We start from the raw sequence: 23383 nt of genomic DNA on the forward strand, positions 1-23383 counted from the left end.
CTAAGTAGTTTTGTGATTCTAGATTCAAATTTTCTACAGGCTTCGTAGTTGAGTGTGGCTAAACAAAGGTGAATCAGGTTTACGAATCACGACTCCAGTTTGGTCCTGGTCAGGATGGAAGGGGTGGGGGGTTCTCAGGAGATGGACCAGTACCGGCAGGCCTGGATCTTTGCCCGGGCTTGTCCTTCTGGGGAGGATCCCTGCCTTTGCCAGAGTGGGTGTGACCACGCTTCGTCTCCAGCTGGAGCCTGTGTGCAAGATGCCTCACTGGGTCCTCACTAATCCTTGACCTTCACCCTGTCCCCTGCCCCCAGCGAAGTCACCCGGACCCTCCCTACCCTGGAATCTCTGCAGAGGCTGTTTGACCAGCAGCTGTCCCCCAGCCTGCGTCCACGGCCTCAGGTAAAGACTTTGGGATTGGACAGATGAGATTGATAAAACCGGTGGGGGAGGGGTGGGGGGTCGGATGGGGCCTGGGGAGAAGAGGTAACCAATGTCCCGAGGGCTCAGAAAGAAGCATGGCCTTTGTTGGACCCCCAGAGTATAAGGGGGCCGGGGAGCCTCAGCACCCTGACCGCCAGTAAGGTTTATCCTCCCGCCCCCGCTGGATTTTGATTTGAGGAATAAAGATTTCAAATTATGCAACCGCCAACAAAACTCCTTATTAGTGCTGAATAAGGAGGCAAGGCAGGACCTTTTCCCACCATTTCTCATCAGACACTGAAAAAAACATGAGGTGCCTAAATGCTTGATCCCACCTCATGCCCCAGGAAGAAAGCAGGCCCCCGCCAGACACACACACACACACACACACACACACACACACACACACACACACACACACACGCACACACACGCACACACACACACGTGCTCAAAGCCTGGCGGGGGCCAAGGCCAAGTTGCCTGTGTCACGGAAGGTGTCCTCGGCAAAGGTAAAAACAAGCACAGATAGGACTTCCAGAGAAAGTACTTGCAAGGGACAAGGGTTTAAAAATGTTTAAAAAGCAAACCCTTCCAAGCACGATTAAGTAAAAGCAACCAAATTTTTTAAGTGGGAAGGATTTTAAAAGCCTGTTTTACTCAAGAGGGACTGCGAATAGCTGGGATACCCTGGAAAAGATGTTAGTTAACACCTCGTTAGTAACTGGAAAATGACCTGCAAAGCAGGGAGACCTCTTCTTGCCTCTCAGACAGGAAAATTTGATTGGTGAAGCCAGGACTTGGCTCTAACACGAGGGTCAGGGACTCACAGCTGAGAGTGGAAATGGGTTTCCTGAAAGGCAATTTAGCCATCTGCATGAAAATGTTTAATGCCCAGAGTCCTTCAAGTAAGCCATTCTACCTGCAGGCAGCTGCCTTAGGGTCTACATGTTTGCATAGAGATGTTGACAAAAATGTTTATCACGGCTTTGTCTCTATAAACAGAAACGCTGGAAACACAAACAGAGAGAGAAAGGGTTAAAGTATGATGCAGAATTCTGTTCTAAGGTGGATGCACTGACTCCAAGGCATACTGTTGGGTGAAAAAAGCAAATGGTAGAACAATATATAAACTAGGATGTAAGTCTACACGTGGAAATCGTACCAGAAGTGTTTATACCCAGAGGGCTACTCTGTTCAGGAGGAGGGGATGGAATTGGGCCAGAGGGGCCTGGGTCAGGGGAGACTTCAGTTTTGCCCAAATGGTTTTTTGGAGTTTTTTTTTTTTTTTACTGAGAAAATTTGTGTTCTGTTTGTACAACTTAAAATTCATCAGGATAAAAAAAAACAAACAAACGTAATTTTGCTTTCCTTGAAGTGAATGGTGGGTTAATTTCCGGGAAAGTAAAAGCAAATCTAGACAAAACTGAGACCCTACCAGACACTAAAATTTAAATCGTTTGAATACAAGACCACACACCCAAATCTTTGAAGTAGGATTAGAAAAGGGAGAAGCTTCCAGAGAGAAAAGCTGATAACAGCCACGCCCCAGCATGATGCCCTGCGTGCAGAGGCCAAAGTGTTTGCATTCGGTGGCAGGACAGAGTAGCAACGGGATGGGAGGTGGCATCAGGATTTAGAGAAAGGGTTCTGGCTGCCACCCTCCTGTCTGAGACCCTGACTTGTCAAGAAAAGCAGACAATGTCTTGATGCCTCCAGAAATTCACAAATGGAAGAGGGAGTTCCGAGGCTGCCTGAGGTAGAGGAAAGAACACTGACCTCTGGATCAAAAACATCCGAGTTCAATATCTGACTCCCCTCCCTCCCACCTGCCCCGTCCTTAGTTGCCTTATCTGAGAAATGGGCATTGTCATATCTGCCACTGCAGGGGTATATGAGGGAGTAAATGAAATTGCTTGGGTGAGACATCTGGCCATGGTAGCCTCTTACCAGCACTAGGCCCTTTCCGTTAGGTAGGCAAGGTAAGATGAGGACCCCTGCGTGACATTTATTTGAGAACTGCTGGGAGGTGCAAAATGCAACATTATCAGAATGACTGCTGGTCCGAAGTTTGGGGAGAGCCCTGGGTCTGCCCTATGTAAGAACAGAGAGTCGTTAACCTTGGAGCCCACATCCTCCAAAGTTCAACTGAAAAGCTAAGTGCAATAACCAGGTCAGCTTCTAAAAACCCACAGGTGGCCCTCAGACCAGTTCGCCCACATTGAGGCTGAGTTGTGAATTTTGCCCTCAACCTCAACGCTAGTGACATTTGGGGCCGGATCATTTTTTGCTGGGGGTGACTGTTCTGTGCATTGTAGGATGTTAACACATCCTGGCCTCTACCCACTAGATGCCATTAGAATCCCCCAATTTTCACAACCCAAAATGTCCCAGACATTGTCAGATGACCCCAGAGGGCAAAATCTGTACCAGCTGAGACCCACTGGGCGAGATCTACATTCAAATCTCAAGCTTTGTGACCTTGAACAAGTGACTCACCACTCTGACTCAGTTTCCCCATCTGCAAACCAAGGACTAGAAGAGTCAATACATCTTAAACACGCTGGGCATAGCATACGAACCCATCACATGGTCATGTGTATTCTGCCTAACGAGGCAGTACAGGCTAAGCTCCAGCGTTCTTCTAATACCTTTTGTTCCAAGAACTAACTACCACTTGGTTGGTCGCTTCATGTATACTTTGTACGTCTTTGCCAAACCTGCCCCAAAAGACATAGATTCGAAGAGAGAGTGGGGAAGACACCATCCTACCACCAGGTGATGGCCCGGGTAGCAAGCAGGCGATCTCCAGTGTCTGAAGGAGGATGAGGGGGTTTGAATCTGCCATCTTTTCAACTCTTTATGAGAAAAACACCCCTATAACGAGGGATCCTGTACTCTCCCACCTGCTGTCCTGCTCCATTCTTACCTGCATCTCAGCTCCACTCTTTTGAGCCCTCCTGCTGACCAATAATAACTGAAGACTGATTGAGAGCTTTGTCAAGGAGCAAGGGCCAAGCCAAAAAGAATTAGAGAAAGATGTGACAAAGAGTAACTGCCACGATGATGGCGGTGATGGCTGTGCTGGAGGTGGCCGTAGCGGCGGTACTGCTGATGGTCAGAAGTGACGGTGGTTGGTGACGGCAGAAGGAGAGAGCTAAAGCGGCTGCTGGGAAACTGAGGTCAAAAGCCTCTGTAGGGACGTCCCTGGGGGTCCAGTGGGTAAGACTCCGCGCTCCCAATGCAGGGGGCCTGAGTTCCATCCCTGGTCAGGGAACTAGACGCCGCATGCCGCAACTAAGAGTGCGCAGGCGGCAACGAAGATCCTGCGTGTGGCAACTAAGACCCCGGTGCAGCCAAAATAAATAAATAAAAATAAATCTTTAAATAATAATAATACTTAAAAAAAAAAAAAAGCCTGTGTAACCTGGCTGACTTATTCAGGAAAGGGTGGGGTAAAGGGACATCTCCTCGTTGGTGACAACCCTTATTCCACTCTGCTTGGTGTTCAGGATCGTCAAGTGTGGTGTTCTTGTCCTAGTGGAGGGCGGGGATGGTACCCTTTTAACTCTACATCTCCAGCACCTTGGGAACGTGTCTGGCCCAGAATAGGTGCTTTGTAAGTATTTGTTCTGTGAATAAATGCTTGAGACCGTGGACTTGGTGCCAACCAAGATGAAGCATGGAAAGCGCACAGCCTGATGCCTCTCAGCGGCTGGCACTCAGCATCCCGTCCTTATTTGCTCTCATGTACCAGGTGCCTGGTGAGGCCAATCCGATCAACATGGTGGCCAAGCTCAGCCAACTGACAAGTCTCCTGTCTTCTATTGAAGATAAGGTATGTGGGGGACCCTGCAGCTTCCCTGTACTTCTCTCTGGCCCCCTCTTCGCTTGGAGAATGCCCAGGTATCCCTGTGACTCTGTCCCAGCCTGTACTGCCTTCCCTTCACCTCCCAGCCTGAAGGGCCCCGTGCGTTTCTGCCCCCAGGTCAAGGCCTTGCTGCATGAGGGTCCCGAGTCTCCCCACCGGCGTTCCCTCATCCCACCAGTCACCTTTGAGGTAAGTGGCTTTGGGCTTGTGCTTCACAGGAGGGGGCTGGCGGGCGTTCTGGTCCCTGTGGAAGGGGGGCTTTTGATGGACCCCCAGTCCTTCCTCAGGAGGGAGCCCAGCGGCTGGGCTGAGATTGATGGTCAGCGGAACCAGCTCCCTGGGAAGATGATTAAACCTTAGAATGGGTGCCCAGATGAACCTGTGGAGCCTTCGCCATGGGGAGGCTCCCAAGGAAGGAGCTTCTCGTTGGCCCAAGATGCCAAAACTTCTTCCTTCTCCAAATGGGGGCAGTGAGTGTCATCAAACAGAGGGCCTCCCCGAACTGGCTGCAAAATAGTGCCTCAAGGAGGGATTAGGGGAAAAAAAGGGATTCCTGTGACTTCACCGAAAGTGGCTGAGTTAGAATCTCCAGGCGCAGAAATTGTTTTTTCTTTCTTTCTTTTTTTTTTTTTTTTTTTTAATCGCTCAAAGGGGTATCTCTATTTGAGGAAATCAGCGTGTGACACTTTGAGAGATGGGATGTTACAGCTTGTACACCAAAATCAAAAAATGAAATGAAATTAAAAAATGAAATGGTTACCAAGGTAATGCAGGTCAGGGGATCAAAGGTGAAGGGTCACACATTATTAAAAAGAAATCCAAAAGGTCGGCTGCATCATGATCTCTCATTAGTGTTCCAACGGTGCCTCTCTTTGGGTAAACTTGAACATTTCGGCAGACATTCAAGCAGCTTTTTCGGTAAAAAGGTTTTTACATGACTACTACTGCTGTTCCCATGGTCATTTTCTATAGGTGGCACGGTGTTGAGAACACGGTAGGCGCGAGTTCCGCAGAATACACGTTGGGAACCGCCCTTCCGGCTTGTTTCCGGCAGCCATTTCCCCTCCACGCGCCCGTCTTACTCCTCGCGACCGGGACCCCGAGCGCGCTGGTTTTTTTTCTTTTCTTTTTGCCCAGCACTGGTTCCACATTCAGAAGCAGGACAGCGTGCCCACCCCCAAATCCTTCCTAGCCCTGATGACAATTCGGTATTAAGATGTATTTCCATCTTCCGAACATGCCTAGCCAATTGTCTTTTTCCTAATTATTATCAGTGAATGTTCACTTATTGGTTGTAATGAGGCCCAGGAGCGTAAATCTGTTACTAAAATCCTTTGTGGAAGTAGATGACACATCAGATTAATGAGTGTTGTCACATTCAGCCGTGAATAGACCATCTTCCAGTCGTTCATCCGTTCCCTTCACCAGACCTGTTGGCGGAATAGCTGATGTGCACACGGTGGACAAGCTAGGCTCCTCCCACGTTTCAGCGACTCTCACGAGCTGCCCGTGGAAACTCCCTCTGCGGCAGGGAGGCTCAGGAACAGAAGCCCAGTGGTGCCGCGTGGGAGGGACATCAGGGCTGGACACATGGCCAAGGGCTGCCCAGTCGTATCGACAAGGGGTCACGGACTGGCGCTGTGAAAGCACAGAGAAGGGATAACCAAACTCTCTGCCCCTCCCCTCCTTTCCCCCACCACCTCCTTTTCACAGGTGAAGTCAGAATCTCTGGGGATTCCTCAGAAACTGCAGCTCAAAGTCGATGTTGAATCTGGGAAACTGATAATCAAGAAGTCCAAGGATGGTTCTGAGGACAAGTTCTACAGCCACAAGAAAAGTAAGGCCCCCCCCCCCAATGTCTGTGAAGCTCTCATTCTGCTAGTGCCCTTACTGTGGCCGCTCAGCAGCATGCTGCTAGAAAAGCAAGTCCTGCCAGGCACCTTCCACCCTCCGCTGGGGTACCCACCAACCCTCAGCCTGCCTGTGGGAACCCCCAGTCCTAAGGCTCCCCTCTGGTGCCCCCTCTACCTTGAGGCCTGCCCTGTTCCTCCCACCCTGGGGAAATGAGCTTATACTTGGCCCTGGGTGGCGGTTCCACGTGTGTTCGTGCTCTTCCCTGCTAGGAGCCACGCTGACGCGTGTGGTCATCATTATGCCTGGTTCAGGCCCTGCTGACCGAATCAGGCTGCATCTCTAGGGTAGCACAGAGAGAGAAACAGTTTAGCATGGCCTTAAAGTCATGAGCTCTGTCTGAATTCACATCCCAGATCAGCCACTTAGCGCCAGTGTGACGTTGCACGCGACACTTAACCTTCCTGGGCCTCAGTTTCCTCATCTGTAAAATGGGGATGATAAGACTCATGTCAATGGATCTACGTGTAAGGCTCCTTAGGAAAACCTAGCACATAGGAGCCAACTCTGGGCAACTGAGGCTTTGCACTTCAAACAGACTCATCAGTAAAATGGAAAATGTTCACACGCCAAAAACTTATAGGGAAGCTGCTGTGGGCCAGGCACTGGGGATCCAGGGCAAGCAGGATGGTCGAAGACTCTGTCCACGTGGAATTTACATTCCAGTGCATTGAGTGGCCGATAAATAGGTCAATACGATGATTTCAGCTATTACTGAGTGCTCCGAGGAAGGCCACAGGTTGGATGGAGAATAACTGGGGAGGGGGCGGGGAGGCAGTTTTGGAGGCAGAGTCTAGAATTGGCAGCCTTGACAGTGAGAATGGCAAGTGACAGCCTGCAGTGTGGCCAAGGTCAGGGGAAGAGAAAGCCTACAGAGAGGCTCCCAGGGGAGGGACCCCTGGAGGACAGCAGGGCTTTGGGCAACAACCAAGCAGAATGGGAGAAAATGCTCAGATGTGCCCCTGGCATCAGTGGCCTCGGAGGCTGGCCTGCCAGGAAGGGGGCAGCTCCAAGCCTCAGTTTCTCCATCAGTACAAGGCGGGGAGCCTATGTATCATAACATGATATTTTCTGAGCCACATTTCCTTACTTGATCTCATTTTGTCCTCACCTGCCCGACAGATTCCCTGAGATACTTGGTAAGTGCTGTGGACTCTCCCCTCAAATTTCACACAGCAGTTTTGTATTCCAACCCCTGAAGACAAAGCCCCTCTCGTCTGTAAACAGTATTTTTTATTCTGCAGGGGCTCAAAATTTGTTCAGTAGCATATAATTAGGGATACCAGATTAGCAAATAAAAATACAGGATGCCCAGTTAAACTTAAATTTCAGATAAACAATGAAAAAGTTTTAGCATAAGTATGTCCCGTGCAATACTTGGAACATACTTATAGTGAAAAGGTATGCCTTTTTCTGTAGAGGAATCCCAGGCATCCTGTATTTTATCTGGCAGTTCCAGGCATGATCAGTATCTTTTGTTCTTAATAAAGTACTATGAGAAGAGAAAGAACAGAGAAGGATAAACCAGAAAACATCAAAGTAGAGAGTAAAGGTAAATATTCTTTCATGAAACTTTTGTTGTAGTTATACATACACATGCACACACACATAGAAAGTGTATGCATGTGGTCACCATGTAAAATCTTTTTCCTGCTGTCTGGAAGCAGAGGACTCTCCTCTGGTTCTGTTAGAAGCCTGACTTGTGGGATGGAATGTTCTGGAGGCAGGTTCTAGTTGGAGACCATGACTGATGGCTGGTGTTGAAAAGTTGGGAAAATCCCTCTGCACTAGCCTTGCCAAGCAGATGCCTGTAGGGAGTGTGGGCTGTGCTTCTGTGCTGTCTGCCCACTGTCATTTAGCCCATGAGTTGGAGTGGCCTTCAGATATTGTCCTGGGTCACCACCACCCACTCTGAAGCTCTCGCCAGCAGAGATGGCAAATGGGAGCAAGTCACAGCACATCCCACAGGGGACTCTAGGGTACATGACACGAGCCACAGCCTCGCCTCATCAAGAACACTGGCCTGAGCTGTCTATTCAGATGGCGGATATTTGGCCTGACAGCCAAGCCCTGCAGATACCACCCGTCACCCCTAGAACCTCCTAGGGCTGGACATCCAGGCGGGACGGGCAGGGGATTGTGTGTTCAGCACCAACTCGATGTCAGACACTATGCTGGGAACAGCAGGACAGAGGATAAGAGCACACATGGGCTCCGGGGCTAGACTTCCCAGGTTCAAATCTAGGCTCTGACACTTGCTAGCTGTATCATGTTGGCCCTAGTTGCTTAACTGCTCTGTACCTCCATTTTCTCATCTGTGAAATGGGAATAATAGGCTTGTCATGAGTAGACGAGCTAATGCCTGTAAAAGTACATCCCATGAGCCCAGAGGCAGCATTGACCCCATGGCAAAGTGTCCAGGTAGAGGCCATGGGGGCTGCCCCACGGGGGCCTGTGCTGTCCTGCAACCTCCTGCTCCTGAGTCCCACCTGGGCTGTGGCACGAAGGTCCAAGGGATACTCTCAGGGCAGCAAGGGGGATGGAATTCTGGGGACCAGCCCTGTGCAGGAGGTGGGATGCAGTAAGGAGAAAAGTGGTGTTAGGAGCACAGGGAGGTGTTAGAAGCCCAGGCTTGAGTCCCAGGTCAGCCACTTGTGACCTTGGTCTAGTGCCCTCTCTCTGTCCTCAGTTTATTATTCTGTCAAATAGGTATAGTAGCATCCTGTAGGGCTGCCGTGAGTCTTCAGTAAGTAAACATCGAAGTCCACAGTGTCTAGCGTCTAGTAGATGCTCAAAAAATTGGCTGCTACCACCATCATCACATAATTATCCCTCCAAGGCAGCTTTGAGGAAGGTAGAATCGAGCAGTGAGGAGGACGACGGATCAGGAAACAAAGTCCCTAGACACTGGAGTGTGACAAGCTGTCATATTCACGCAGAGTTGGGATCACAGTACCGGGGCAGGACCGCTCCGTCCACTGCCAACTTGGGCAGGAGAGCTGGGGACTTACTGAGGGTGTGAGCGGGGGAGGGCTGTTGAAAGTGACGGGCTTAGAACCATACTTTCCTCTTAACGGCCACAGAGACTGACTTACAACTGAAAGGAGTGGGCCCAGCTTTGACAAAAGGAAACAGAAACCTAGAGTGAGTAAGGAGATTGTCAGAGAGTTGCCTGGTTGCTCCAAAAACGTGAGGTTTCTGGACTGAAAGAAATGCTCCTCAGGATTCTGAGGAGCACTGTGAATTCTTGTCAGTTAATTCAATGCACATTTTTCTTTTGAGCATCTTCCGTGGGCCAGCCCTGAGTTATAGCCCTCCCTCAAGGAACCTGCAGTTCAGGAGGGAAAGCTGGCGTGTGCGCATGTGTTAGAATGTGGGTCAGATGTGAGGCTAGCCCTGGAGGAGGACTGATGAGCTGTGTGTGGGGCTGCGCGGGGAAGCTTCACACCAGAGAGGTGGCTCTGCCTGGGGCTTCGGAGCATGAAGTCCCCGGGCCTTGGTGACCCGGGCTGTGTTCTAAGTGCAGTGAGCCACTGTTTGCAGGTTTCAAGCAGGGGAATGGTGTGGTCCCCTCTAAAATAAACTCTGGCTGCTGTGCTGAGAATAAATGGTGGCAGGGGCAGGCAGAGACAGGGAGACCAATTAAAGGGCTGTGACAGTGGCCGGCAAGAGGTGGTGATGGCTTGAGATGGGGAAAGATAGGCAGATTGGGAACGTTCTGGAGGTAGAACTGCTCAGACCGGCTGCTGGAGGAGATGGAGAGGGGCGAGGGAAGAGGAACCGAAATGATTCTCTGTAACTAGGTATGGGAACCATTGGGCCACTTACTGACCCTGCTGCTAACACTAATATTAGTATTAATAATACTAATTCTGAGCAAGCAAGATGTCACGTCCCGGGGGCAGCCACGCAGTCCTGCAAATAGAAGGAAAACCAGAAATTCAGAGGGAAGGAGACATAGCCTAATAGCAGCAGATTTGGAGAAGTTGGGGCATTCCAGATGGCAGCAGTAGGAGTCTGTGACTGCCTCTGACAAGGCTGAGGGGACTTCTGAGAGCAGGGGCCCCCCACGATTTCCCTGGGGTGAGACTTCAGCTCAAGATGGTGGCTGAACACACACCCGATTGTCAGTTCCCTTCCTAAAGGCAAAACTCACAGGGACAAAGAGAACAGGAGGGAAGGTAATGGCAACACAGTTCTGAATGCTGAAAAGCAGATGGATGATGATAACCATTTTGTAGGAACCAAAAAAGCGAAATTTTAAGTGTGGCATAGGGAAAGTTGAGACGCCTGACATACCACAGAACCACAAAGGGCCTAGGAGTCAATAGCAACCGGGGCCCCTGGAGTGAGGGTGAAGCTGGGGTTATAGACAGCAGGATTGGATGAAAATCTTTTTAAAAGAGTTAGACCCACCAGATCCCTGTCCATGCCACACAGCTGGTGGCTACCCCTCACACATTAGGCAGAAGACCTGAGGTTTATTCTCTGGAGGAGGTAAGGGAGTGGGAGACACCAGCGTTACTTCTGAGCGCTGAGACGCCAGCCTTCACCCCTGCCCAGCTCGGGATGCTGCCAGCCAGGCCCACACCCTGCAGGCAGGCAGTTGGAAGATTCTTCCTGGACCACATGACCAGCCCAGGAACAAAAATCTAAAGACACTGCCATGAAGAGGTTCCCCACAAGTCAACCCATGAGACCACCCAGTGGAGAAACCTTGCTGGACAGTCCCCCACTGGCACTGTTGGGATCCACAGCCAAGGACCACCAGACATTGGAGAGAAGCCTGGAATAGGAAACAATGATACTCAAGGCAGAAGTAAGGAAAAGGACAAAAAACTTGCAGGAAACAAATTATGACAGTTAAAAGAAATTGGACCAGGAAACAAGAACAGAATGCTATTAAAGGAACATTCCGAGAAAAAATAAAAATGAAGAAAAAGGAGAAGGAAGGGAACAGGAGATTAGTAAGGAAAAATAAAAACATTACAGCAGAATCTTTTTTCAGAAATTTTAAAAATAAAAACTCAAAGGAAGGGTGGAAAGATAAAGTCGAGGGAAGCTCCCAGAAGGTAGAACAAAAGGACAAAGTGAGGAGAAATAGGAGAGAAGGGATTTTTGAAAATGAGAAGACCAGTCCAGGAGGTCCAATACCAATATAATGAGAGTCAGTAAGAGAAGACCGGGAAACAGTGAGAAAAAAACGTTAAAGAAACAATTCAAGGGAAGTTCTCAGGACTGAACAGTTTCCAGACTGAAAACGGCCCACCGAGTGTCCGGCACACTCTGAGGCACATGCAACATTGAAAAGTCTCATAATCTTTTTCTTAGAATCTTAGGATTCTAAGAAAAGATCCTAAAATCTTCAAAGCAAAAGATAGATGATAGCCTGTGTCAGGGGTCCCCAAACCCATGTCCAGGTACAGTGAGTGATTCTCCAGGAAAACTCCCAGGACTCAGTGTAGAGTCATATAGCTGTGGTTTATTACAGTGAAAGGACATAGCACAGTCAGCAAAGGGAAAATGTGCCTGGGGTGAAGTCTAGGACAGACCAGGCACAAGCTTCCAGAAGTCCTTTCCCTGTGGGGGTCACGCAGGACATGCTTAATTCCTCCCTTGATGAGTTGTGACAACACATGTGAAATGTCATCTACCAGGGATGCTTGTTAGAGACTCAGAATCCCGGGATTTTACTGGAGGCTGGTCATGTAGGCACCTTCTGCCTGGTACACACCCAGACTCCCAGAAGGAAAACAAATACTCAGTGTAAACCACGCTGTTGGTACAAACATCACAGGCACAGTGAGTCGCTCTTAGTTCTGGGGATGCTGGGAACCCTCCCCAAATCCAAGGTCCTAGATGCCAACCAAGGGCCACCTTCAAGCCGACTTTCCAAGGATAGCAGTCAGGCTTGCCATGTGAACTCTTCTGCATACAGATGGATCAGAATGATGTTTTATTTCTCAGCAGCAATGCTGCAAACTAGAAAGGATGGAGCAAGGTCTCCAGAGTCCTAAGGAGAATTATTCCTAACTTAGAGTTGTGTCAGTGAAGTGTGAGGGTAGAGTTTTCAGACATGCAAAGCTTCCAAAAATGTATCACCCCATCCCTTCTTTCTTGGAAAGCTACTAGAGATGTTGCTCTACCAAAATGAAGGCATAAACTGAGGAAGAGGACGACATGGAATCCAATACAAGAGAGACAGAGGTGAATGGATTTCCCTAGGAAGGCCCTAAAGTAACGGCTCTGCCTCAGGCCTAGAGGTCAGCAGTCTGGAGAAGAGAAGGCCCAGAGGCTGTGGGAGAGGCTCCCTCAGGGTGATGAAACTGATGAAAGTGATTGACCACACGGAAAAGAGAGTTACAAACTGAGAGAGTTAGGACCACTGGAAAAAAAATGGCAATTATTAACTCCAGGAAAAAGAGAAAGTTGGGTAGGAAAAAGAAAGCAGTCAGGGCTTGTCTGTCAAGAGCATTCCCATAATAACAAACACTGAATGCTTTTCTGGCCCAAGTGATGATATAATTTTTGGAAGGATGATGGAGGGACTGAAATTATACATTGGCAGGGGGAGGGGAATGGTGAGGTGGGGGAACAGGTTGTAAATGTGAAAGAGAGCTAAACCTTCATCTTCTATAGTGGGAAGTCAATATGTAATAGGAAATACCTAAGACCGAAACACCAGGAAGTAGGAATATAAGCATCGTATTTAGAGTCATGAAGTAAAATTCCAAAAGAATCCATTAAAAGAATTGGTAGTGGTTGCCTCTAGGGAGCTGGACATTGGAGGGAGGTGGGGTTGGGGAGTGCTGCTGTTCGTAAGAATCTTGTAGAACAATTTGAGTCTTTTAGTCGTTGATAGAAGTAAAAATATTTGATTTTTCATTTAGATATAAATTCAAAACAAGCACAAGAGGGAAGGGAGGAAGAGAAAGGAAGGAAAAGAGATAGGGAGGAGGAGAGAGAGAGAGAAGGAGGGGAGAGAGGAAGGGAGCTGAAAAGATGGACAGTCACACTGCCTCTGCTCCGGCCAGGCCACCCTTCCTGTTCCAGGCACCACCCTTCCCAGCCGTGAGCTGCTCCCTCTAAGAGGAGCAAGGATCTGGGAGACCAGGCACAAATCTGGTGCTCAGCCTGGACACGGAAAAGTCAGGATTGTTGATGGCCAAGTGCCGGAGTGTCGTGGAGGCTCTGCATATTGGGTGGCGATGAGAAAAGTGAGCTTTGATCCCTCTTCAGTCCTGCAGCTCATCAAATCTCAGAAGTTTCTGAACAAGTTGGTGATTTTGGTGGAAACAGAGAAGGAGAAGACCGTGCGGAAGGAATATGTTTTCGCTGACTCCAAAGTAAGTGACGACAAACCACTAAGATGGGCCAAGAGGGGAGTGAGGGACGCACAATTTCTGAGGCTTGCTGTGTGCCTGGAAGTTGGTACCATGGGCTCACTCGGCTCTCACAACCCATTTCCCACCTGGGAAAGCCAAGCGCAGGAAGCTGAGGGGGTGCGTTCCAGGCCGGCTGGGATTCAAGCATCACAGCTCCATCCTCTCCCTTTGCTACCACGCCTGCCCCTGAGAGAGTGCATCCTTTATCATCCACGTCTTACTAGCCCTGAGCCCCACTGGGGGGCTTTGAACTTCCCCGGGATGCACCCGGAGGCCCTCAGGGGCACCCCAGATTTAAATCTGAGTCTCAACCAGCGTTCCCTCCATTTCAACACTTTGCCCCACTCTGCAGAAGTGAGAGTCCCTGCCAGGCCTGGCTGCTGAAATAAGAGGTGGGTGGGCAGATGGAGAAACTTGGGATCTGGGCATTGTGGTGGGCCTCTGTACAGACGGTGTCTCTGTGACCTTATCCCTCACTTCAGACAGGCCAACCAGGGACTGAAACCCACCCTTGCGGCCCTGCTGTTTATCCTGCAGTGTACGGCTCGGATGAGGCAGGGCACAGAGAGCTCCCAGCACGTGAGGTGTTAGCTGACTATGTCGGCACCATGGCAGAGGGACAGGGACAGCCCCATCGAATGCCGGGACTCAGCTCTTTCTACCTGTGTGGTAGGGGTGGGCTGCTGGGAGGCCAATGGGGGGGTCCAGGGGTGACCAGAACTGGCTGAGAGGGTGAAAAGGACTGGGAGGAATGATAGAGAAGGAGCTGGGAAAAACAAGGAAGTGGGGGCCAGACAGGTGGGGGGAGGTAGAAACCTGGCTGGGCATCGTGCTGGGCACGTGGGCAGAGGTCCAAAACCCAGTTCTGCTCATTGCCGCAAGCTCAGAAGGATGAGGCACTGAATGTTGAGCCATTTCTAACTAAAAGCAGGTTACCATAAAGACAGCCATCACAATTCTTTGTGAGTTGCTTTCTTCGGAGGGAACTTAGATTTGCAATTAGATTGAATCATATGAAATTGCCATCTACGTAGGTCTGAGACAGTCAAACATTGGTAATTTCATATGGTGCAGCCTAAAACTTTGGGGCATGCTTGTTCGGTCACCCTGCCCTATTGAACTGTGAGCTACGAGAGGGCCATGTCTACATTGTGCCCTACTGTGTACCCAGGACAGCTAAATGAAGACTATTAATAAGGCTGCGACAGCCTTTGTGTGTTCTTTCCTTTTTAATTAGTTTCTTTGATTTAAATTTTCTTTCATTGCATAAGTAATCTAATTCTCATTAGTGAAAAAGTATACAAATAAACAAAAAGTTTAAAACAGAAACACCCCTATACCACTAGTAATCCTTGGACCCCATCTTTCAGGATGATTTTTTTTTTTTTTTTTTTTTTTGCGGTACGCGGGCCTCTCACTGTTGTGGCCTCTCCCGTTGCGGAGCACAGGCTCTGGACGCGCAGGCTCAGCGGCCATGGCTCACGGGCCCAGCCGCTCCTCAGCATGTGGGATCTTCCCGGACACGGGCATGAACCCGTATCCCCTGCATTGGCAGGCGGACTCTTAACCACTGCGCCACCAGGGAAGCCCCCAGGATGATTTTTGTTTGTGTGTTTTTAATACAAATGCAGTGGTGCTGTTCATAGTGTTTTGTCAACTGGTGTTTCGTACTAAACAATGTGTCTTGACCACCTACCTTTGTTGATAAAGTACTTCTGCCCCCCAAATTTTAAAGCCTGTGGTCTTCTAGCATATGGATGACCCATAATACAGTTAGTAATTCATCTCCTAAGACTGGACACGAAGGTTTCTACTATTTTCTGCTGCAGTCCCCGCGATGTAGTCGGGTCTTCGAACAGTCCCTGGTTCTTTGCTTAGTCAGGTCCTTGCAGTGGAAGGGCTGGGTCAGAGAGAAGCCGCTCTCTTAAGACTTCGGACACGTATTTCCAGATGGCTCTCCTGGAAGTCCACACTGATCTGCGCTCCCCTCAGTTTTCTCGAAGCTGCCCAGTCCTTTGAAAGTATCATGTGCAGGGAGGCAGAGGCCTGTCTGAGTGTGTCTGCCCTTCAATCCCTAGAAGAGAGAAGGCTTCTGCCAGCTCCTCCAGCAGATGAAGAACAAGCACTCAGAGCAGCCGGAGCCCGACATGATCACCATCTTCATCGGCACCTGGAACATGGGTGGGTCCACACGCCACCCCGCCTCCAGGCACCTCCCCTGGGGTTCTGCTCTGCTGCCTCAAGCATCCTTGCCTGTCTGCCCCCCCACCCCCAGTCCCGAGACCCGGGTACCCATCCTGAGACAAGGGGCGAGAGAAACAAGCCCTGGGATTCTCATATCCCAAGTGCAGCTTGAAATGGGTTACGTTGCTTGTCGAAACTGGAGAGTCTGAATATATGGGTGAAGAGGCTCTTGGGCACCCGCCAGCCTTGGCAGCTTGCCAAGGGGCTTCAGTCCTGGAAGGAAGAGCTCCCTTTTTGATTTGGGCTGCCAGGTTCATTGAGCAAGAAAGAGAAAGAGAGATGATGCCTCGTTGAATTTGAATTTCCTGTAAACAACAAATTATTTTTTAGTATAGGTGTTTAGCTAGAAATAAATACATACTAAATATATATTATGCTAAATATATATACTCTGTATATTTACATACTAATCTATGCTAAGTATATATCATATACTAAATATATAAATATACTGAATACAAATTATACTAGATAATTATTTAGTATAACTATTTGGCTAAAGGTAAGTGCAAATATACACCAAATATGCATTGTACTAAATATACACAGTATATACTTAGATGCTAATACAAATTTTTATACTAATATGAATTACACTAAATAGTTATTTAGTGTAAATATTGAGCTAGAAATTTCAAAAAATTAAGTAGATACAGAATGTCTAGTTAATTTAAATTTTAGACAAACAGTTATTGCATGGGACATACTTATTCTAAAAATTATCCATTGTTTATCTGAAATTTGAATTTGACTGGGCCTCTGTCTTGCCTACTTTTGTCTGGAGCAGAGTCAGGACCACCTCCCAATGCAGCACAGTGTCACCCAGCAGCTCCCCCCACCCTCACCCCCCCCCACCCCCGGGAGGAAGATGCTGAGCAGAAGCCCTTCGTGGAGGGGGAGGGGGACAGTCCGAAATAGAAACGCAACATGGGACTCCTGGCCTGTCGCTTGGTGGAGGATGGGCTGGCGTCCCAGGAGGGAAGTCAGGAGAGCTGCGCACCCCGATTCCACCAGGCCCAGCCTCCCCAGACCTTCACGCCCAGAGATTCCAGGGGCCACGGCAGCGCTGAAGTAGGACCCGTGCCCAGTTCCTGTATCCTTCTCTCCCCACCAGTGTTTCTTACTGGCCGCCTGATTTCCTCAGCTCTCACACTTGGGGGGTCATGCACGTGGGCACCGGCCCCTTCCCGTTTTTCCTTCTGCGAGCCTGGACGTCTTAGATTTGGCTGGGCACGGTTCAGGCCGTCCAGGCGCACAACTGCAGGGGGTGCCCTTCACACGGCATGGGAGGAGCTGGCCAGGGCCCTGCCTCACCAGGGCAGCATGCAAGGGTCTCCCCGAGCAGAGACCACCAGGCCCCAGGGTTTGTGCTCCCATCCTGAGCCACAGTGGGAGCAGAGCTCGGCGGCAGTCAAGTCACTCCAGTTCTTGGCTTCTTGCAATTTGTGAACCAAGAAAGTTATCTCTTTGAGAAAAAAGCTTACTCAGCCTCCAAAGGCATCTTGAGGGAAATAAATCTTTATCGTCATTTCTTTATTGAGCTGTTTCAGCTCAGCTTTTGAAATGGCACTAGGTGGGCCTCCATGCTCTTCCATTTCTCTGGCTAACTCCCGCACATCTCTTGGTTTTCAGCTGAGATCTCTCTTGTGCAATGAAGGCGCTGTTGTCTCCTAACCATGGGTTAGAAGCCTCCATGCTAAACTTGTCAGCCTACAGCATTCTCTCACCACCAATGGAATGTAAACTCCTCGAGGCCCGTGTCTCAGTTATCACTAAAGCCCCAGAGACTAGGACAGTGTCTGACGTCTTGTGCTACTAGTTCAAGTTACGGAATATTCGGGTGTTTCTAGTTTTGAAACTTAGCTTTACAAAGAAATGTAACTGAGGGAATTACCTGGCAATCTAGTAGTTAGGACCCCACACCTTCACTGCTGAGGGCCCGGGTTCAATCCCTGGTCAGGGAACTAAGTTCCCGCAAGCTGTGCAGTGCAACCAAAAAAAAAAAAAGGCGTTGCTTTAAAACATCAGTATTAAAAAAAAAACTAAAAAAAAAAAGAAAAAGAAAAGTAACTGAGTTCTCACCCTCCCTTACATCCTGGGGGATGATAGTACCTAGTTCTTTAAGGTATATTTCGTTGGGGGAACTGAATGGTTTCCAGTGACTATGTGAACCTCTCCCACCCCCCACGTCTGTTTTGAATTCTCCCGATGTACCTCTGACTCACTTGGTGTTGGGTTTTGCTGTTGAAGGTAACGCCCCCCCTCCCAAGAAGATCACGTCCTGGTTTCTCTCCAAGGGGCAGGGAAAGACGCGGGATGACTCTGCTGATTACATCCCCCATGACATTTACGTGATCGGCACCCAGGAGGACCCCCTGGGAGAGAAGGAGTGGCTGGAGATACTCAAACATTCCCTGCAAGAAATCACCAGCATGACTTTTAAAACAGTGAGCAGTGGCCACAGTCCTGGGTGGGACTCCGGGGCAGTGGGCTGGGCAAATCAGGAGCATCTCAGAAGCAAAAATGTGCTCAGTGGTCCCCCCGCTTCCAGGGCCAGAGAGGGGCACCTGTATCCAGAAATTAATGGGGTCCGTGAGCATTGCTCATCACTGGGGTCCTCCCTCTTCCCTGCCTGAGCTTGTAGGTCATCTTTACTTCATTGAAATCTCATCAGTGCCGGCTCTCATCTTTAAGACACTTTGTCTCATCTGTGAGGCATCCTTAGGAGTCCCCCAAAGTGTAGGGACTACAGACAGGGTGCCCCACACCTGGGGCAAGGGATGGGTGTGAATCTCTTGCTCTGGGGTCAAGCACTGTGTCCCGGCCCAGGGTCACAGCCTTGTCCTCCCCGCCAGGTCGCCATCCACACCCTCTGGAACATCCGCATAGCGGTGCTGGCCAAGCCAGAGCACGAGAACAGGATCAGCCACATCTGCACCAACAACGTGAAGACGGGCATCGCCAACACGCTGGGTGAGCAGGGGGGCTGTGTTCCACGTAAGCTCGCTCCTGCCGACGCTCGCGTGTCCATCCCACCTGGGGTGGGTGGTCCTCCCAGCCTAAACATGCTCAGGGTCTACACCAGTGCTTCTGGGGATCTGGCAGAACGTGGGTTCTGACTCAGTACATCTCAGGAGGAGCCCGACATTCTGTGTTTCCAACGAGCTCCCAGGTGGTGTCAGCACTGCTAGCGCACGGACCCTACCTTGAGTGTCACGGACCGAGGACAGGGGTTGACAGACATGCTGTGAAGGGCCAGGTAGTAAGTATTTTAGGCTTTTCAGTCCACGTGCAACTCCTCAGCCCTGCTGCTGACACACGAGAGTAGCCACAGACAGCAGGAACATGAATGAGTGCAGCCGTGTTCTAGAAAACTGTATTTACGAACAAGTCATGGGTTCAGTTTGGCCACAGACTGTAGGTTATGATCCCTGGTCTAGATCTAGACAGACTCAGGTTGGAGGTGGTATCGTTGGTATCAGCTGAGCCTGTGGGGACCAGTCACGATGCTTCAGAGAATTGAAAACAGCAGAGGGCTGCATGCCTGTGAGTGTGAGTGTGTGATTGTGTGTGTGTGTGTCAGTCTGTGTGTGTCTGTCAGTGTGTCTGTCAGTGTGTGTGTGTGAATCTGTCAGTCTGTGTATGTCTGTGTGTGTGTAAGTCTGTCACTGTGTGTGTCTGTCAGTCTGTGTATGAGTGTGTGTGTGTGTGAATCTGTCAGTCTGTGTGAGTCTGTGTGTGTGTGTGTCGGTCTGTGTGTGTCAGTCTGTGTGTGTGTCACTGTGTGTGTGTGTGTCAGTCTGTCAGTCTGTGTGTGACGGTGAGTGCTTGAGGGCAGGTGCACCCACACGGGGGCCGTGGGTGGAGCTGAGGGCGAGGCCAGCGGTTTCTGGTGGCTGGTGTCAAGGACAGGACAGAGCCCCAGAGGTAAGAGGAAATAGAATAACTGCTGCAATTGAATGTGAAAAGCTCTCTCAGCCTTTCTGCTGACAAACCGCAAGCTGCCCGCGTCCACGCCCACCCGCCCCCCTTCCTTCCTGTGGCAGCGGCCCTGCTCTGAAGCCCACGCCCTCTGCTGCCCAGGAACCTCCTCTAGTCCTCCATCCCCGGCTTCCTGGGCTGCCCGCCCCCTCCCACCAGCCCTTCCCCAGCCTGCAACGCGCTTCGACTGCCCGACACAAGGCCGGCCTCCCCCCACGGCCGCCGCCCCAGCCCTGGTTCCCGGGACGGAGCCAAGTGTGCCCCCAGCCCCCCGGCACAGCGCTGGGCCTGGGCTCCTGACCACCAAACGCGGCGGCCTGCTTGCACGGACAGACGGGCGGCGGGAGGCTTGCGGGAGCGAGCGGAGGCAAAGCGTGTGTGGCGGGACTAGAGCAGATCCAAGTACTACCTGAGACGGCGTCCAGGGGCCTCTGACAGCGGGGCATTGGGACCCAAGTCCGAGGGCAGAGGAAGGGTCCTCATGGGAGGGGTGTTCCACGCAGGGGGAACAGCGAAGCCAAGGCCCCGTGGTCCCTGGGCTCAGCTTTAGTGGGTGATGGGACAAGGCCAGAGAGGGAGGCAGGAGGCCTGGGCAGTCGGAGGGCAGCTTGGAGGTGGAGGAGTTCCCCTGTACCAGTCCCCTCCTGCCTCCCCTCCCCCGTCTCCTGGGGCTGGCCTTCCCCCTTTCCTCCCCCAGAATGGCTCCCAGCCATGGTCAGCACAGGGCAGGAGCTCAGTGAATGCTGGCTGACCGGCGGAAGATATAAGACCTCTTGGAGAGCTAAGACCTTGCACCCTGTGCAAGGCCGTGTGCTAAATGCTTTCCGGCTATTACTTAATACAGGCGCCGTGTGTGGGCAGGGACTGTCATTAGCCCCATTCGCAGACAGGGCTCTGGAGGCTACAGTGATGTTCCCTAACCTGTCCGAGGCCCTGTGACAAGGAAGTGGTGGGCAGGGATTTAAACCCAGGCCGCACCGCAGGGTGGGAGAAAGCTGAGAGGAGGGGCCTCCTGGGGGCGAGGGGAGCAGGGCTGCCTCACTGCCAGGGGCGGGGGGGGGGGCCGGGGGGGGGGGGGGGGTGCCCCCCCCCCCTGCCGATGCAGGCGCGGCCACTGGCTGGGCTGTGGCTCCCCTGAGTCCCAAGGGGCAGAGTTGGGTGATCTCCAGGGCCCTTTTGCTATCCAGCCCAGACAGAATGTCAGCCACCTGGGTGGTTTTAAATTTTGAGTACCAAATTCAAAGGAAAAGGAAAAGGAAACAAGGGAAGTCAATTTTAATAATATATCTTATCAAACCTCATACGTTCAAAATATTACCATTTCAATAGGTATTCAATATAAAAATTTATTAGATATTTTACAGTCCGTCTTTCTTACCGAGGCTTACAATTCCGATGTGTCTTTTACACTTTTACATCTCAGTCTGGACCTGTACCTCTCAAGTGCTCAGTACGTACGGCTCACAGATGCCGTGATGGGCGGAGCAGGTTCCCAGACTTTGGCATGTGTCAGAACCACCTAGAGCAGGGTTGGCAGACTTTTCCTCCAAAAGGCCGGAGAGTAAATACTTCAAGCTTTGCAGGTCATGCAGTCGGTGTCATAATTACTGCACTCTCTCTAGGGACGTAACTGTGTTCCAATAAGATGTTATTTATAGACTCTGAAATTTGAATTTCATACAATTCTAATGTGTCACAAAATATTCTTCTTTTGATTTTTTTCCCCAACTGTTTAAAAACATAAAAACCATTCTCAGCTGGTGGTGGGTCAAGTGTCTGCCTAACCCCTGTCCTAGAGAGGACTTGTTAGACATGGATTACTGGCTCCCACTTCTGAAGCTCTGATTCAGCAGGTCCAGGGCGGGGCCTGAGATGTGTGCTCCCAGCCAGTTCCCAGGTGGCGCTGATGCTGTTCTGGGGAGCGTACTCTGAGGACCACTGGTCTCAGTGTGGGTTTTGGTCTCTCCAGGAAGCTGGAGTTAGCTGGTGGGAGGTCACCACCCGCTCCCCCCAGCCCTGGTCTCCTCCTTCTGAATCTCCTCAGGGTTTCTGGTTTCTTTTAATGGTCCTGCTTGGGCATGTGGAGAAACTAACACCCCACCCACACACAAACACACTTAGAGGGAGATGCCAGGATGGGTTAACACCAGTAGCCTCCTCCCTCAGCCCTGCCGAGAACCCCAAGGTTGCTGGCTGCTCATCCCATTTTCCTGTTGTCCTGGAGGAATCTCGCCCCCCAGTCCCTACCACCTGTCCCATCTCCCACCCCAGATAAAGCTGTTCTGCTGTCTTCCTTGGCCTACACTTTCCCGAAGCGGCTCTCTCCCTCCTGACGAATGACGTTGCTTCACCTTGATTTCCCGCCACTTGGCAGCTTTCCCTGTTTGATGCTCTGACTTCTCCCTCCCCCTCCCTTTAGGGAACAAGGGAGCCGTGGGGGTATCGTTCATGTTCAACGGAACCTCCTTGGGGTTTGTCAACAGCCACCTGACTTCCGGAAGCGAAAAGAAACTCAGGTAATGGAGTTCATCCCCCAGGAGCAGGGATTGGGGTTATTTGCCCAGACAGACCTCAAACCCTAAACACCATAAGGACGGCTCAGCCCTCGGCTGGGACCCTGTCCAGTCGGCCTCTAAGGGCTTTTCCCGTGTTCTCATCAAAGGCAAGTACAGCTACATCCACGTGTGGCTGAATCTTGCCTAAAGGACGGCACAGACATTTCCTCGTGTCACTAACCCAGCAGACACCTAAACACCGCTCCATTTCTCAAGGGAAGACCTCATCTGGGGCGCCCTTACAGATGAAAGCGCATTTTGCCTGTTGGTGGCCCAGCCATGCAGACGGCCATCTAGAAGACTGATGATTCCAAGTCCCTGCGGAGCGGATGCTCCCGGGGCCCCGCCCTGCGTTCCCAGTTCAGCCCAGGGGCTGCATAAGCATGGTTTGCTGCCACAGGGCTGGAGATTTCAGTCTCACTCCCCGACATGTCCCCTCTGACTTCCTGGCACGGGCAGTAGGGAACCAATGCCCCCGTGCTAAGCTGGCTGCTTTTTTGTTTAATTAGGCGAAACCAAAACTATATGAACATTCTCCGGTTTCTGGCTCTGGGAGACAAGAAGCTGAGCTCCTTTAACATCACTCACCGCTTCACCCACCTCTTCTGGCTCGGCGATCTCAACTACCGCGTGGAGCTGCCCACCTGGGTGAGGGGCCGTCCTCCTGGGGCTGGGGATGCGCAGGACAGAGGCTCCTTGCATTAGCTCAGGGCAGAGGGTCAGGGAGACACACGACCGAGCTGGGCCAAGGCAGCTACTCCTCCGGGACTCGACACTGGTCCCATTACGGAGCCGCTGCCTTTCTTTACGGTTGGCCTCTGCTCACGCCTACTTGCCACATAACTGCCCTGGCCACCCCATCTCATTACCTGTCTGCCGCTCTGGTCCTCTAGCTAACCAGCAGTGGCCCCTCCACTTGCCAGTCCCAGGTCCCCAGGAAAGGCTGAAGTCTGCAGAGACCAGCTCCATTTTCTCCCCAAATCACGGGTCACCGGGCAGCCCGAGGAAGGCAT

At 50.9% G+C, this 23383-nt stretch overlaps 1 protein-coding gene and 1 pseudogene across 1 annotated transcript in view; one reads left to right on the forward strand and one right to left on the reverse strand.

Annotated features, from left to right (window-relative positions):
- Nucleotides 1-23383, forward strand: part of INPP5D (inositol polyphosphate-5-phosphatase D) — a 131590-nt gene that overhangs the window by 78897 nt on the left and 29310 nt on the right. The window contains exons 6-15 of the mRNA XM_007445726.1: nucleotides 315-402; nucleotides 4181-4261; nucleotides 4412-4483; nucleotides 6008-6131; nucleotides 13445-13551; nucleotides 15669-15771; nucleotides 18085-18281; nucleotides 18690-18807; nucleotides 22235-22331; nucleotides 22880-23018. Coding sequence (XP_007445788.1) covers nucleotides 315-402; nucleotides 4181-4261; nucleotides 4412-4483; nucleotides 6008-6131; nucleotides 13445-13551; nucleotides 15669-15771; nucleotides 18085-18281; nucleotides 18690-18807; nucleotides 22235-22331; nucleotides 22880-23018 — 1126 coding nt within the window. The remainder of the gene's footprint in view (nucleotides 1-314; nucleotides 403-4180; nucleotides 4262-4411; nucleotides 4484-6007; nucleotides 6132-13444; nucleotides 13552-15668; nucleotides 15772-18084; nucleotides 18282-18689; nucleotides 18808-22234; nucleotides 22332-22879; nucleotides 23019-23383) is intronic.
- On the reverse strand, nucleotides 5130-5706 carry LOC103069959 (calmodulin-binding transcription activator 1 pseudogene; annotated as a pseudogene).

The sequence above is a fragment of the Lipotes vexillifer genome, unplaced genomic scaffold (genome assembly GCF_000442215.2).
Source record: "Lipotes vexillifer unplaced genomic scaffold, Lipotes_vexillifer_v1.1 scaffold1492, whole genome shotgun sequence".
Taxonomy (NCBI): domain Eukaryota; kingdom Metazoa; phylum Chordata; class Mammalia; order Artiodactyla; family Lipotidae; genus Lipotes; species Lipotes vexillifer.